At 38.7% G+C, this 16822-nt stretch overlaps 2 protein-coding genes across 2 annotated transcripts; one reads left to right on the forward strand and one right to left on the reverse strand.

The window, feature by feature from the left end:
* Nucleotides 1–486: 486 nt before the first annotated feature.
* stip1 (stress-induced phosphoprotein 1) lies at nucleotides 487–9660 on the reverse strand. The gene is made up of 14 exons (XM_061055702.1): nucleotides 9523–9660; nucleotides 5854–6063; nucleotides 5615–5756; nucleotides 5117–5258; nucleotides 4413–4578; nucleotides 4177–4303; nucleotides 3638–3740; nucleotides 2739–2859; nucleotides 2497–2593; nucleotides 2242–2366; nucleotides 2111–2147; nucleotides 1858–1961; nucleotides 1537–1709; nucleotides 487–1427 (listed from the first exon to the last, which is right to left on the reverse strand). The coding sequence occupies exons 1-14, from the start codon at nucleotides 9529–9531 to the stop codon at nucleotides 1355–1357; spliced, it is 1629 nt and encodes a 542-aa protein (XP_060911685.1). The 5' UTR covers nucleotides 9532–9660; the 3' UTR covers nucleotides 487–1354.
* A 2878-nt stretch (nucleotides 9661–12538) lies between these two features.
* Nucleotides 12539–16535, forward strand: LOC132988356 (spermatogenesis-associated protein 22). Its single transcript, XM_061055710.1, has 7 exons — nucleotides 12539–12620; nucleotides 12793–12930; nucleotides 13261–13456; nucleotides 13848–14214; nucleotides 14915–15035; nucleotides 15124–15221; nucleotides 16102–16535. Exons 1-7 carry the CDS (start codon nucleotides 12581–12583, stop codon nucleotides 16291–16293), a joined length of 1152 nt encoding a protein of 383 aa, XP_060911693.1. The 5' UTR covers nucleotides 12539–12580; the 3' UTR covers nucleotides 16294–16535.
* The last annotated feature ends 287 nt before the right edge of the window (nucleotides 16536–16822 follow it).

Genomic DNA, 16822 nt, shown 5'->3' on the forward strand with positions numbered 1-16822 from the left:
TTTTTTATGCATTAGAAGGTTGGCCAAGTTGCACTTCATCCAGATTTGCCATTTGTCTGAAAAAATTCTAGGACGCAGTGTCTTGTAAGTGGCATAGCATTGGGGTTCAGTGCCCTAAGACAAAATATGTTTAAAATGCACCATGAAGTGAGATAGCCAACCAAATGATGCTAGTTTAGGAAGATATATCTGACCTGTAACTATCATATTCTTGCCAGGTAAGTAGTCACATTTTGCACAGCAAGTTTCGAGGCTGAGAAAAGACAACTTCAGCCAGTTAAAAGTATCTGCCTGGACTTAATAGTTACTGATAAGCAGCCATAAGGTAATCACTTAAAAGATGGTGTGCTGGTTGCTCATAGAGATGTATAGTTTCTGCAAAGTTCCGGGATTTTTGTGACAATCTTGCTGTATTTCAACTTGCGAACAGCTTTATCTCCAAGGTCAAACATGACTAACACAGAGTCAATAACGTGGCAGCCTAAGTGTTGTATGAACTTGTTTAATAATGGTTCAATGTTTTATCATGGCAAATCATCCCCAGATTCTTAAAGGACATTGGGATGTATCGTTCCACTATTTGTCTGGATTCCTTCTCCAGTAATCAAGGACAGCAAACACTGACCCTTTCTGATGTTAGCTGTACACATTGATCTTTTAACTATTAGGCCAAAGACAGCAGTATCTCAAAAAAAAAATGGGGCTTCAAATGATTTCAGATAAAACAAAAATATCTAGCACACCTACAAGATCCATGACCTGCATGTGAGGAGTCAGGTGAGGATAGATTCAGCTTTCCACCAGAAATCTTTGCCAGTAACAAAAAAAAAAATAAGAAAAACAAAATGGACACCGAAACCTTAAAGCACCATGTTTAGTCAGGCCTTAAAGTGGACAACACCAGAGTTAAAAAGACCATTGTTGAAAGTTTGAGTTGTGATCTACATTACAATCTTGATTTTCCGAGAATAAATTCTTTTATTTCTCATTTCGTATCAGTAAACCACGAACCAACAAGAATATGTGAACTGCTTAAGGGTACACTTTCCCTTTAAACACTGCGCGTGCTAGTGCACTGAATTGTATTGAAGCATTTTACATGAATCCAGTTTTTAATTTAGGTGTCCTGGAAACTTGAACTTGTCCTTGAGACAAACAAGATGCTTTTTTTTTTTAAATACAATGTAAAAGTTGTGAAACTGATTTAAAAAAAAAAAACAACAACATACACACAAAGTCTCCGTGAGACTGAGGACAGTATAATTTTGAATTTGAGAAAGAGGGTGTAATATTTTGGAGGGATTCGTTCCACTGTTGTCTTGGAGTTTTTCACACATCTGCATCTTGGTTCTCATCAACGAATGGCTATCAGTCCGATATCAATGAGTTTCTGAATCTTCTGAGCAATAACTGGATTCTTTAAGTGGCTGTGGATCAAAAATGAAAAACATTCATGAATTTTCTTTTCCATCAATAAAAGTTTTATGGAGGCATGAACCGTCAACACTAAAACTACACAAAAGCTTGCAAACTTACTCGCTGAGTGCCTGCGGGTCCTTCTGCATTTGCTCAAGGATCATGCGCATGGCGGGATCACTCATGATCTGCTGCACCTCAGGATCAGACATCGCCCGTTTTTTCACATCCTCGGGACTGTCATTCCTCGTGGCCTGACTCACCATACAACGCTGCATGCCCTCTGTGGCTTCCTGAACGAGGAGAAGGCAAAAGGCAAAATGATGAGGTTAATTAAATGGAGTGAACAATTAGCAGTCTTTTTGATACAGCTAGTATGTTTTACGACTTGACATTTCAAGTATTTTTCCAAACGTTTCTGAGTAGTAACCTGTGAAATACCTTTGAGGAAGAGTCCAGCTCCAGGGCCTTCTGGTATGCCTCCATAGCTTTTGAATAATCTTTCATGGCCTCCAAGGCAGCTCCTTTTCGTGTATAGCCTTTAACTGTGGGCAGATGTGTTAAAGTTAGGTGTTAAATCAGAGTGATTTGTACCAAAAAGCACATAAAGACTTCTAAGTCCAAAACACTTTATAAAAGTCCCTCATGTGAAATGACAATCAAATGGGAATAAATATGAATTTTTCAAACTCACTGAAAGCTGGTTCAAGTTTGATGCACTCCTCACAATCCTGAAAAAGTTTTTCCATGAGGCCATTAAACAAAATTGAGTGGCGCATTAACGAGCTCACTGTCACTGAAATGCTTAATTATGATGAAACGTACCTTCAGGGCAAGTGGAAACTCCAACAGCTTTGTGTAGCAAGCAGCTCTGTTACTGAACAGTTTTGCATCTAGGGGGTTTCTCTTGATGGCCTCGCTGTAATGTTTCATGGCTAATGGGTAGTCCCCTGTAGCACAAAAAAGAGCAGTTAACATTTATAATAGATCTTATAGAGGAGTTCAGATTTATAAGCTCTAAGCTCTTAAAGGAATCAAAATGAATAATCAACCAACAAGAGCCTCAATGACCATACACACCTTTCTGGAAGGCGTCGTTGCCCTTGCTCTTTTCTTCCAGGGCTAACTCAGGGTTGATGTAGGCCTGTTTTTCCTGCTCCTTCAGTACCTTTTCTGCCTGTGGAGACAATTACAATTAACATTCCCTGTACACATGCAGGTCTGACAACTTCTTAAGTATTTCAAATCAAATGATCCGGATAAGTGAAAACATATGATCCTAGTTTGACTCTAAGATCTCCGTTAAGCTTGCACTGCTGCACCTGTTGACACTTCTTCAGGACGTCAGGAGTGCGATGTTCTGTCAAACTCTTGTTGAAAAACTGAACAGCTTCTTTGTATTTATCCTGCTTGAAGTACGAGTTGCCGATCCGAGCCAAAGCCCTTTAAAAAAAAGAGAGAGAAAGGTGAAGATAAAAAAATGTTAATGCATCATAGTGGCATCTTTCAGCCTGTGAATGAGGCACCTCTTTAACCAGGGTAAAGACAGTTTAGTAACTAGAACTGTCACCAACAAATAACAAGACAATTTTAAACACATTCTTATGTTAATCTTAATCTTTACGTAAATACTGTAATATTATCCTCCTCACGCACATCTTTGTTGTTAATACTGTAAAACTCTTCCTCATGTACATAAACAATCTGTTACATAATTACTAACAATCTCATCTCAGCATTTTTGCACTACTCACCACTGCACTATTGTCTTATTTAGCCTTGCAGATATCATTATTTGCTTATTTATGTTAATATTTAATGCTACACTTTTATACACTGAGAGCACAGCTCACTGAAGCCAAATTGAACTTGTGTATGTAAGCATACATGGCCAATAAAGATGATTCTGACAAATGACAGTCACACAATCATGCATGTGCACCTGAATTGAGCTCTCCAGTTCAATAGAAAATTATTCTTTATTGCCTATGGTTCTTTATTCAAAAGCGAAACATCTGCCAAAGCAAAATTTTAGTAAGAAAAGTGGAGCAACACTGCCACCAAATGGTTCTCGTATAACACTACTTCTGTTGTCAAATGCTGGCTTGTGGATTTAAATACTGACATTCAGCTACACCCACAGATACCGGTCCTGCCTTCAATCAAAGGTAAAGTCAGGTAAAGTCAAAAGTAAAGGAAAATACTTTCTTGCAGAACTCACTTTGCAATCTGTCTGTAGTCTTCCCGGTTCTCTCTGCCAACATCGATAGCCTTCTCACACAGCTCTCTGCACTTATCATAATCACCCTTCTCGAAGAACACAGCTAAAGGGAAATCAAAAAGAAGTACACATTTAACATTTAAAGTATACAATTAAGATCTTATGTTGGTGATACATCCTGGTTGAACTGAGCTGAAGGGATCACATTCAAAATGTAAAAAAAAAAAAAAAAAAAAAAAGACTGCTGGGTCGCAATGTTTGGTCTATTCCATGTCTCGCAGAATCTGTCAGCAGCCTCTAAGACCACATCATTATTTGCATTTAAAATATGTTTGTTTTTCGTCAAAGTGCAGTTTCAGCTGTAGTGAGAAACACAGCAGCAATTACTTAAACCAATCATAAAATCTGACTGGTGTGGTGATTTCCCTCTTATCAGAAAATCAGATCCATTCTACTTATTTTAAGTAATTTAAATCAGCCGCACATTAAGGGTCATTCTGATCAGACGTGTGTGTTTTCCAAGACTTGAGAATATATACCTGCTTGATTTGATATATACGTCATGTTGGTGGGGTCGTGTTTGACTGCTTCTTCGTAATGTTTCAGGGCTTTTCCAAAGTCCTTGTTCTTGTATGCCTCATTTCCAAGTTCCTTTTCCTTTAAGGCCTGTGACAAAATGGAAATAAGAGGATTAAAAAGTAAGAATAGAAATTCATTAGGAGGGACAATATGACTGAAAATTGATTTAGGTGAAGGGTGTAATGAAGGGATTTGCCTTTCTCTTGTTTTCAGGAAGGTCTTCCTCTTTGGGAGGAGGCGGCTGAGTGTCTTTGGGTTTTGGGGCAGGAGGGGGAGTGGGCTCCTCTTCTTCTTCCATCTCAGAGAGATTTAGTCCCAGCAGCACAGAGAGTGTGGTCATCACTCTGGGATCCTGCAGCGTTCTGCAAAACAGGGACAATGCATTTCCACTATAACAGTATTCACGGCAACTGAAAGATTTACAAGCTGACTTAAGATTTTTACAGAATGTATTTGATTCTTTTATCTAATTTGTCCCCTTATCAGTTGTACACATTTATGATTTAGTAACAACACAGATGACGATACTCGTCAATATCTTACAAGTGTATTGAATAGGGGTGGGTCTTAATATATGACAGTGCGCAGCAGGAAGAGGAGTCATCCACAAAACTAGGAAACACTTGTTTTTAAACTGATATGGGCACCACATTCACAATTTATGCTAATCATCTTAAGTTTTTTTTTAAATATTAAACAGACTTTGAACTGGCAGGGTAAAATAAAATCCCTCTGGTCAAACTGATTCAGACTTTTTTGTTTACACACATTAAGACGACATCAGGAGTGCAGTGTGAGGGGGATTCTTTTTTTGTTCCAAATACCTTCCCCAGGACAAAGTTTTTCATCCTAATTTAGAGAAAGTTGGATAAGGCAACATATTTTTGAAAATCCACATACGTGCCAAGCTCCGATGGTTTGTTCCTTAGCTTCTCCAGCAGCTCTCTATAGCTTGGATCTGACAACAGCTCACGGGTCCGAGAATCATTCTCCAGCTTCTGATACAAGTTAGGCATGGCGAAGGGATTCATCATTGATTTCTCTGGTGAATAAAAAAATAAATGTTTATTAGTAGGATGAATGTGATCAAAAGAAGCTGTCAGGATGCGCAGCCATGTCTCACTGGTCTAGGAATAACTTCCCGACAGATTTCACTCCTGAGTTACCCCCTACCACTTGTCCTTTGTCTAAATGAATCACAACTCTCAAATCCCAAGTGGGCTGCCTACTCTTTTGAAAACCTGCACTCACAATGTGATTTTACTTCAGTGATCCCCTCAGCAGCCATCTCTAAATCCTTTATGCATGTAGGAGGGAAAAGTGACTCACTCAGTTTTCATATTGTAGTGCCACTTTTACTTTAGAATAAAGAGACATCATAAATCTCATAGTTCTTACCTGCAAGCCGGGCCTCAATGTTCTGTAAACCCTCCTTTAGCTGCTGATTATTTGGTTCTTGCCGGAGTCCCTCATGGTAAGTTGTTTTAGCGTCCTCCAATCGGCCAAGAAATTCCAATGCAGCAGCTTTGCGGGAGTAACCCTGGTTGATCAAGATTGAAAGTTGGAAGTGTCCGTTTTAGTTAAATCCACCCATAGCTTCTTAACTGAATAATGGGTGTGAACAAATGACTTCTCACCTTGCCCCAGTCAGGCTTGATCTTGATGGTCTGACAGGCATCCTGGAGAGCATTCTCATAGTTGCCTTTCTTTGCGTAGGCGGCTGAGCGGTTACTGAAGAGGACATGGTTTGAAGGGTCAAGGGCCACAGCTTCGGTGTAGCAGCGTACAGCCTCATCGATGTTCCCTGCACTCAGGGCCTTGTTGCCCTGGTCTTTCAATGCTGAAACCTGTGATCCAGGAAGATCCAATTAAATTAAGCTTAAGTAAGATACAAATTCACAATACTTCAACACTCCTGCTCTGTCTTATCTTTTACTCCTACACAAAAGAAAACAATCCTCAATGTAGGTTTGGCTCTGGAGGAGACATCTTTAGCAGCTGCTGCTGACAGAACTGAGGGATGAAAACAACAACCACTCAGCTGTTCATGTCAGACAGGTGCAGCTGTGAGGAACACTTACAATGTTTCTTCATGTTAGATACACATTTAGAATAACTTGTATATCAAGGATACGACGCGTAACAAAAAAACAAGATCAAATGAATGTCGTAGAAGCAATTGCAATGAGGTCAGCTAGCCTTACATTAGGAAGATTTTTAAGCGGTCATAGATAACACCCCTTTTTAAGGTTAAGGTCCCTAGAAATAAACATTAAATTAATAATTTTCTTTTGACTATCTAGTGTGTACAGAATTACAACAGCTTTATTTTGACAAGTTATTATGCTGTGTATCGACTGCACTGCACAGATTCACATACACACTGACCTGATGTTATACGGTGAGTATCAAGTCTGTTATAAAAAGAAAAGCTCCAAATTCCCTCAAGCTTTGATTACCACACAATAAGACACATAAAGTTCATTAAAATTAAAAACAATAAAAGTATATTTTGTGTTGACTGGTACACACATCACAAGAATTGTCCCCATCCGAACAATTTAAAATACTGGACCTAAAAGGCAGAACATGATAACATCAAAATGTTGTGTGACGCAAGGATGATCGTTTATCACATAACTTAAACTTAAAAACAGTCATTACTATGGTACAATTTTGTACATTTCCTGGTTGTTAATCAAATGATTCAACCAGTTAAATTCACATGTAGTGTAAGCAGAGTTTTCGAGCATTAAAAAATTAGAGCCGCCATCACCGCCTTATTTCATACTACCACCAGCCCACGTCAAAGTCTGGCGGGTGTTTTCATGGAGAACACAGAGTTCCAAGTACAGCACCTGGTGAATTTGTTATTTCTAACTGCAGTTACGGCTATACACTGATATGGAGGCGGCACTGTATCGTCATCATTCTAGTGCACCAGAAACCCAAACGATGCTTTTGGCTACACAGCTGTACAGGCATGCCCTATACAAACATCGAGCAACAAATTAATAGTAGCTATCAATGAATTAGTCCTAAAATTATAAACAACTAAGCAGATCTCTGAATGTGCGTCCAGCCTGTGGAGGGACTGTTCATTTGAGACAGCTGTGACTGTTAGAGAATCCAGACTGCAGCAGATTTCATAAACTTCACTGACAAACCCGAGAGTCACACAGAACAACACAAGGCTTCATGATTAAATGTGCCGTTTTTGTTTTGTCTGCACTTCTCTCCACACACATAAGCCCCCCATCTCTCTTTCTGTCCCTTTTCCTCTTTCTCACTGTCTAAGTTTAATACGTATAAATATATAATATTCAGCGCCGCCATGTCTTTGTTTCAGTGTTGTCTTGTGTGATTTAAATGCTCCAACATGCCAACATATTGTAGAGGTACCATTAAAGAAAAAAACGTTGATGATAAACGGACATAAACAACTTAAAACTCCCTTTTGTCACTCATAACATTCACACTGAGGCATATAGAGCGACAAGGAGTTCATAATTAGACAGTTAGGATCAACAAGTCGTGAATCCGCCTGACAGAAAACTGTTTTCTGCAGTCAAAATATAGAAGGTGAATTGTTAAAATCAGGCTGATGTAAGGTGAGAATACATCTGAGATGAAGAAGTAAAGTTATCTCTATGTCTTCAATGTTCATCTGAGTCCATGTGAAGGGGACATTAATTTGTATAATAAATAAGGTTTTAATTGAGTGATGTCCTTTCTCAAATTAGCCTACACAATTATTAGAATTAATTAAGCTGCTTGTAGAAGTGCTGAGCAGTGTCGATACACGGTACATCTGCACATGTAAAAGGGAGGTAAGGAGCTACCACCGCTTCATTTTGAGCCATGGAAAACTCTGTTCATTATTTGATTAATTATTTATTTGTTATCTGTTAAGTCATTTTAGCAGATGACTACTTGAATAACTATGAAGCTGGGGTGCGTGTGTGAGCCATTATCCAAAATCATGTACCCAAAGTTATAGATTTGTTGTCAAAAAAAGTACCTTGTCTTATACCATGGATATATTTTGTATGAAATGAGTGTAATACTTTTTAAGTGACCTGTAACTACAAGTTAAAAAGTATTTAAGTAGAATGGAATAGAATTGCTTTATTGATCCCAAACTGGGAAATTGTGGAAAGGTATCCACAGTGGTACAGCAGGACAATGAAAAAATAAAAAAAAAAACCGGCAGAACTTTAATGGTAAGTTCTCGTTTAATGATTAAGTGAAAAACCTTGTTATATCTCCTCTGCTCGACAGTGCCCTCTTTGGACCGGTACAACACTTATTTCCGGTGTCGTTGCCATAAGTTATTATTATTGGCCAGCTCGAGCATAACAATAATAATAATAAAAATATATGATTTATCTAAAAATAAATAACGCCAAAAAACTTGACAAATGGCTTCAGGTTCGAGAGGATGCGGAAGTTGGTGCCAAAATGCGGCTGTAGCCATGACAGCAGCGACGGTGCGTCTAGAATGATCCTCCGGTGAGAGTGCAGGCTACTGAGGCCGATCCAAAAATACTCCTGCGGCATGTGCCACACACTCACTGCCGCAGTTTAAACAGTGAGTCTACGGAAAAATAATTTCAGGTAAAGCGTTTTATAGGTGAAATGAGACTTTTTAAGCGTCACCTCGTGAATGGTAGCTTTCACAGCGGGAGCTAAAGTGAGACATTAAACGCTGATGTGTTAACTAGAGAGAGGAGTAGGTTATCCTGCCGGTGATAAGCTAGAGGTGAGCAGATGGCTTTGTTATATCAAGACAGTGGTGTGGGCTACAATCACGTCAGACCTCAAATGTTCGATGACATTTCCAATGACAAGGCAGCTGTGATTGATTACAGTCATAATGCGTTAGCTTAACAGTTAGCTAACCTTGTCGTAAGCGTTCACTTTAGCTACGACTGTGAGTTGCCATGATGTGAATACAATTAACCCGGCTAAGTTTGCTTATTCAAAGAAAACAGCTGAGCCACGTTGTAGACTTGTTGTCAAAATTGCACGTGTGTAGCAACACCATCAAGTTAAATAATTTTAAAATAAATCATTAACAAAACTGCTACAACACATTCACACCGGATTGATGCTAAACTAACACGCTAGCTAGCGGCTGGATGTAGCAAACACTTAAGTCCCAATTAAAATAGGTGGCTACCCGCACTGACGGCTGGATACTTGTTGTAGAGATACGTTTGATTAAGTGCACACAATAATACTCAGTATATCTTTGATATGAAGGTAATAAGGCATTTATTTAAAAGGAGTTGCCGGATACTCACTTTCTCCATGGTGCACGCATGAGGTTCCTTCCAGAAACTACTGCGGACTGGCGCCTCCCACTGAACAACACGCAGGTTGCCAGTGTAGGACGTCGAAACCCCCTAATACACGTTCATATTTAAAGTTTGTCGAGGGACAATATATAGCCAGTTAACAGAAACTTCCAGAAGATGATGGAAAAGTAAGTGTTTCACAAGATGTGACATATCCTGACCTGTCAGGGTTTTGTTGTTCTATAATTTAGAAAAACAACAAAACAGTCATTTTGAATGCCATGAATTAATTGTATAACATTATTTAATAAAGTAACTACTAGAAACATTTGGTGGATTTTACGTACTGTTTGTTCGATTACAGGGAAATGTTGACCCTATATTAGCATTGTCAAATGTTTTATTGATCCACATTTACAGTACACCATGTGGGGACATGCACAGTTTAGTAAAGAAGATAATTATCAAGTTAAACTGGTGTCCTTAAATGTTTTTTAAACCTAAAATGAAAGACTTGGTGGCAGAGTCTATAGTATTACAGCTATTCACTGTTCCTAAATTAAGTGAAAGTCTATATTCTTATTTTTGGGATACTTTGGGGATACATTTTAATATTAGATTATGTTCAGGGTATTTTGATTATTATTGTTTACATTCATATGAGTTATTTCCATTCGTTTATTTTGCTACCTGGGGCATAAGGGTGGAGTCTGTACATGGGTGTGTCTATATATCGAGGTAGCCAGGTGAGACTCAGGTAGGCACCTAATGGGTTAATGGTTTTTTAGCAGGAAGCCAGGACACAATGGCAGGATGACAGGGCAAGAGAAACAGCAGTGTTTTTTGTTGTTTGTTGCCTGCTTGATGTCTCTGGATAAAATAAACCACCCTAAAACCTTCAATCATCACCTGGACAATGGACTTATTAATATATCCTGCGTAAGATTCGCCCTCTAGGTGCCTCAGTGGCTTTATTATGAGTTTGTGTTAAGTTTATAATTTGTTTGGAATTTTTGTTATTTATAGACTATAAATATGTTTTTAGCTAGACTGCTTGAGCTACTGATTTCCAAATTTCTCTTTTAATGCACATTTTATTGTTTTGTAAATTGTACTCTGAGGGGACCAGAGAATACAATTTGCACCTGTCACCAGACAAATAGCTATCAATGTTGGGCGTTGCAGGGAAAAAAATCCTAATCTGCCACCATGGAAGAAATTACTTTGTTTTTCATTCACAATCGAGGATTAAGGTTGCATGATTTAGGCTATTCCACATTTCCAATGAAAGGCAGGCAACTGGTGAATGAAAGTGAAATGATTGCCCCCTCATAATTTTTAGTGACATAAGAGGAACAAAGCATCCTCATTACAACTTTTCAAACATCAGGAAGCTATACACATCTGAACAGTTCCTGTGTAAATTATTGTTTAATTCAAATTATTAATGGCTCCAAGACAGTCAGAATTCTCTGACCAAATAATTGGTTTTATGACTCCAAATCAAATATAAAATTGGTTAAGAGTTTAGTATGGGGAGCAGATATGTTGAGTTTTGATTCTCACCTAGAATCTTATCCAAACAATCTTATCAACTGTAATTGTTCGTCTATATACACAGCAGTTTCTTACAGGCAAGGGAGTGCAGTGGAGGCCATCCTAAATAGACCATTCATACTGCCGTTGCCATGGATTCACAGTCCATGTTAACACAAGACAGAGACACCATGCTTCTCTAGATCAAAGAGTTTCCTTCAGAGTCTCAGCAAGGATATCTCACAGATGCACTGAGGCTCAGATTAGCCTAAGGGTGTGTGCAAAGCAAAGCTACAGATCTAACATCTGTAACACTCTGCTCTGGTCCTTTCTTATAGACTCTCTAAATAGCTGTCCCCATTTTTGTTTGCTTTTGTCCATCTCTTGAAACTCACCAAGTAGACACATGGTTACACATTTGGAAAGAGCGTGGCAGCCAAATTAGGCTGTTACAGATTAGATAAATATATCGTCCTCTTTTACAGATTTTAGTTATCCTCAATGGGAACTATCTTTTTGCTGTAGCCAGAAGGGTACTATTTGGGATGCGTGAGAGGGACTAACAGATGTATCCAGACCATACACTGTATAGCCTACAAACAATTGACACATTATTCCACTGACAAATTAGGCAAATAAATAAATGAAGTATCCGTGACTTCATGTTGGTAGGCTATTCCCCCTTTGCAAGAAAGGATCAAAATTGTTGGTTACTGTTTATTCTCAGGACTGATTAACTACAAATAGCCTAATTTAATCGAGGGCAGGGATGGTGAACTTTCCAGGCAAATTCATAGCCAGTCCAATTGTTAAACAGGATAAAGTTCGTATTTCCAAAATGGATAAAGTTAAGTTTAATATAATGACATAACAGTGTTGTTTTTGATTTTGCTTTTTGGCCAAGTATAACCTGAGTTGCTAACCGTAATAACATTTTTCAATTATCCAACAATAAGTGGAAATGTAAAAAAAAAAGGCAGCAGACTACCTATATATATATATTAAAACCTAAAATGTTCTCTAACCTCCGAGCTTGTTAGGAGTCTTTGAAGGCAACAAACGTCATCAGTGAGTGTTGGCGCGAGACGCTTTCCAAGGTGCTGAACTGGAAAAGACCAAAGACTTGTATGTTACAGTATGTGGGACTTTTTACACTTTCTCCAACAAAAAATGTGATATAATAGTTCAATGTGTGTGCTCTGTGTATGTTTACAGAAAACTATCTTCAAACCGTTTGTGTAGCTGTACTTATAAACTTCAGAGTACCAAACTCGACGACGCGCCAAATTAGCTTTTAAGGTAATTAAAGCTTTCTTTTAGCTAACGCATACAACAACGCAAATTAAACTGGCTTTACACACCAAGTCTTCCTTACGAGTTAACATAGGCCTACCCTTTTTTCTAATATGTTTCTTATCCAAACAAGTGACCATCAATAGGCCACAGTTATGATGGTATGTATAATTAATCAGCTGTTTCTTCACTTAGCTCGACGTGTGTAACTCATAGACTGTAAGGTGTAACCATTATGAGAAGACAGGAAAACCAGACACACAGGCCAACAGCAGGTTTGTATAATTAATGTTTTTATTCTTTCTTTTAAATTAGTTTTTATTACATAATTGAAGTTTAAATATTGAAGTTAATTCTGTAATGTAACTCATCCTCAAGGAGTGTTTTTGTTCTGTGAAATGTTCATGAGTCTGATGTGTTTATATTTACCTCTCTTGTCTCTGTTAGGCTGCCTGCCTGTACCACTTTTCAACCAGAAGAAAAGAAATAGAGTCCCTTTGACATCTGCTCCATCTGAGAATGAATTCTTTTCTCACTGTGAATTCATGACAAGTACCAGCTCAGCCTCATCTCACAACAGTTCAGGTAATTCAGTAAGGTTAATCTAGTTTATATGCTTCGTCCTCTAGGTGGCAGTACATACAAGGCAAATTACCAATGTTGCTGCACTAGCAAGATATATTCATTTGTTATTGTCAGGTTGTTTATATTGACAGTGTGACTTATTCGTTACAGGTTAATGTATGTTTTGCTTTTTAAAACCACCATCCCTTGCTGAATCACACAATTTAGACAACTTTCCACAAAAAAAGGACAATATTATGACAACCTTGCCATGAATAAAGATACAAATTCAAAGCTATGTATAATAGAGGCTATAACAAGATGTTACTCTGATAATATTATTATCCTCAGCCTCAGGCACCTATGGGTCTTACCAGACCCCAGGTCCGTCCTCCAGTACTCCACAAAGGCTTCAGTGGAACAGACAGGGTATCCCACAATCTACACCTCCCCAGCAATATGGTGGTAACAGACCTGCTCCTGGACCTGCCCCTACTTTGAGAAGCTATGCACCTATTCCACACCCATACAAAGGTGGAGGCACAAGGTATATTTCATTGTCTATTTGACAGATATAAAGACTTGACAGTGGTTTGACTTATTTGTCTAAATTCAAATGCAAGTTAATGAACAATGCAAATGCTAAAGAAAAACGATAAACTCTGTATTACCTTATAGCTATTTGAATTAGATAGTTCTGTCAAACTTTGTATTGTTTAAGTAATAAGTTAGAAGTTTAAAGTTGTCTTATTTTCACAATATTATAGAGATTGTTCCTTGCTAGCGCTGAAATATCTCTCTATATATAATACATTTAAAAAAATGTTATTTCAATGTAAGTCAATGTGACATGTACCAGTAACTAGTTCTTTAGTGAGTGCTGTTTTACATTTTTAGATCTCAACATGTAAGAATTTGTTTTATTTTTTCATTTTCAGCTCAAAGATGGGACAGCCCAGCAATCCCGTTAGACAACAGCCTTCCAGCCCCAGTGTTAAGTCCATAAACAGCCAGTTTCAAGACCCCCACATCAATGAGAGTGGACAAAGCAAACCATCACCTCATATTGCGTTTTCTCAAAGGAGTCAGCAGTCATCTTACCGACTGCCCAATCCCACACATCAGTATTCCCAGCAGTCCAGACCTCCCCCTGCTCCAACCCCTTTACCCAGCATGCCCCCTGTTCATGACCTGCAACCTAAAAATTCCTGGAAGTTTACCAACAGCTTTGGCCCGCAATGTCCCCCTTTTGATGGAAAGAGGAGCGCAAGTCGACCCCAGATTGTTCTACAAAATCAGACTAAGGTTGATATTAAAGAGCCCATATTATGCCCTTTTTGGGGTTCGTATATTTAATCTATGAACCTACTAAAGTATGTTCACAATAGCTAAAGTTCGAAAAAAGTGTCTGTTTTCATGAACTGCCGCTCCATGCACCGGCTCGCTTCTGACTCTCTCTCTAAGGCTCTGAAGTGCCCACGTTCAGAGTCCCCACGTGTGCCAAGTCTGATCTGATTGGTCGGCCTGTCGGCTCTGCCGTAATTGATCAGTTGCTCAGCACGGTTCTCGGAAATGTCACGCCCCTTTTACCATATTGGGAATGCAGCCACTTTGGCTCGAGGGGAGCAAAAACATTAGCACCTTAGCACTACTGTGCTACCGCAGGCTACGGCATATCGTGGGCGTGCTGCAGAAGTTACAACGAGCCAATGGACTTAGATCAGCGATATCACACTGACAAGACGTCACACTGGCAAGTTTTTTTCGAAGGGGGCTAGAACCGGAAGAGGAGGTAGGAGAAGCCGCGTTTCCACGGACTTTGAATTTTTGCACATAGATGTGCCTAAACATGCACAGGACACTTGGAAAACACACTAAAGAGCATATAAAACCAGAAAAAGCATAATATGACCCCTTTAAGAAGCTTTTTATGATTTCTAAAGATTTCACATTTGACATTAAATGTATTATTATTGTTTTTAACCTTTGCATTTGTACTCAACAGGGAACATTTACTGTGAAACCAGCTGTTGAGAACTCACTGAGAATCGTGACAGCAGTTATTGATGGCATGAAACACTGGAGCCAGTTTAAAGACAAAGTCCCATACTTGTTTGAAATATTTGGTCAGTTCACTAGTTGTTGTTGTCACTTGTCAGTACTGTCAAGTAATTATGGATGTTATCAAACTGACAGACTGTTCTCCTCCCTCAGCTACTCTGGACTCTGCAGTCACACTGGGTCGCCACGGAGCCAAGAACTTCCTAATGAGAGACGTGAAGCAGGTCGTGCAGTGTGTTTTCTATGAAAATGTGAGTTGAGTAAAACAGCCTTCTATGACGAAGTAAAATGAATGAATTTATCCTCATGAGCTCGTAAGAGGAAGTGGAATATCTATCCTATATTAACTGTAAGAGTAAACTTTATTATTCAAGTAAACCTGTTAAGATGTATGCATGGCTGTGCTACCATCATCATTATCATTTGCCTTGAGGGCTTTGCATGTTATCAAACTTAAAACCATGATTTATGACTGAGTGAATTAGAATTTGTCTATGAAAACATGACTTTTCTCCCTTTCCACTCTATTCCTCAGTTTTCCTGTGGTGGGGTTAATAATGACACGTATCACTCTTACTCCTGCTTATCAACCCGTTTCTTTAACATCCAGTTTGCAGTTGTCAGTGCTACGCAACACCATGAGCCCTTAATATGGGCTGAGGGCTGACCACCGGGATTTTGGAAAAATAAAACAGAAATGTGGATCTAATTTGAAAAACCATTCGCAAATTATTTTAAAAATACTTTTAAGTTCTCATCACATCCCAAAAGCAGACAATAAATCTAAATATCTAACAAAAAAGTATTTGTGGCTGTTGCAAACACAAAAAACAAATCATTCTGGCTTTACCTGTCTTTCTGTCTATTTTACCTTCTAAACGGTGACCATACACTTATTGCACTTAAGCTGAGTCTTAAAGGAGCTAAAAGGTGAAAAAAGTTTGATAAGTTACCTGATTATAACAACTGGCTTTGCTCCTCCACCCAACACTCTCCTGCATCAAAAGCGAGGCAATGCACTTTCATTTAAATTTTCCAATCAGACACTTTCAATATGGATGTTACTCTAGCTGGTTCCTCCAAAGTTGCCTGCCCTCACTTTCATTTTAAGTTCTGCTTTTTGTCCAACAGGAGCAGGAGCTCCCCCGTCTCATCCGGGGTCAAGTTCATCGCTGCGTGGGAAACTATGACCGCAGCAGAGATGTCCTGAATTGTGTGTCCATCAGACCTGGCCTCCCCTCAGAGGTGAGAAACGCTCAGGAGGCCGTCAAAGCCTGCGATGCAGAAATGAGGGCACTGGTCAAATCACTGAGTGAAGTCTGACCATCGGCAGGAATCTTAGCAAAGTCGAGTAGTATTTGAAGATGGGAAATGAGGGACACATTTAATGGATTTCTAACATCAATAATAGATAACTCTTGTTATGGTGAGAAATACTAGTTGTCTTAAAAAGCATGTTTTAGGTATTATTTAACTTTCAAAGAGTTGCAATGATTCTAAATGACATCTAAATGACAAGTTCACTTGCATGTTCTGATATTTGTATTTTTTTTTAAAGATAAACATAAACCGTTGTTTCATTCAAACTTGAAGTCATAGTCAAGCCTCTTTTTTGTTCAACTGGAATGTTTTATTACAAAGAAAATTCACAGAACAGCAAACATTGTTTGGAGGTTAATTCATGTAAAGCAAACACGATGAGGTCATATCTCAAAATATATCTTTGAAAAACGGGGCAGTTAAGAATAACGTGAGATCAAGAACAGTTAGTTTATTTACAGTCAAACACCACAATGGGGAATAAACAATAACGCTAGTCCACATTTAAAAAAAAAATTCACCAGTGCTTCGA

This window comes from Labrus mixtus, chromosome 14 (assembly GCF_963584025.1).
Source record: "Labrus mixtus chromosome 14, fLabMix1.1, whole genome shotgun sequence".
NCBI lineage: Eukaryota > Metazoa > Chordata > Actinopteri > Labriformes > Labridae > Labrus > Labrus mixtus.

Coding starts and splice junctions, on each gene's coding strand:
- LOC132988356 (XM_061055710.1), top strand. CDS start 12,581: ATGAGAAGACAGGAAAACCAGACACACAGGCCAACAGCAG. Junction 12,621..12,792: donor GACACACAGGCCAACAGCAG/GTTTGTATAATT, acceptor TGTCTCTGTTAG/GCTGCCTGCCTGTACCACTT. Junction 14,215..14,914: donor TTCTACAAAATCAGACTAAG/GTTGATATTAAA, acceptor TGTACTCAACAG/GGAACATTTACTGTGAAACC.
- stip1 (XM_061055702.1), bottom strand. Junction 5,259..5,614: donor CATTGAGGCCCGGCTTGCAG/GTAAGAACTATG, acceptor TTTATTCACCAG/AGAAATCAATGATGAATCCC. Junction 4,304..4,412: donor TTCCTGAAAACAAGAGAAAG/GCAAATCCCTTC, acceptor ATTTTGTCACAG/GCCTTAAAGGAAAAGGAACT.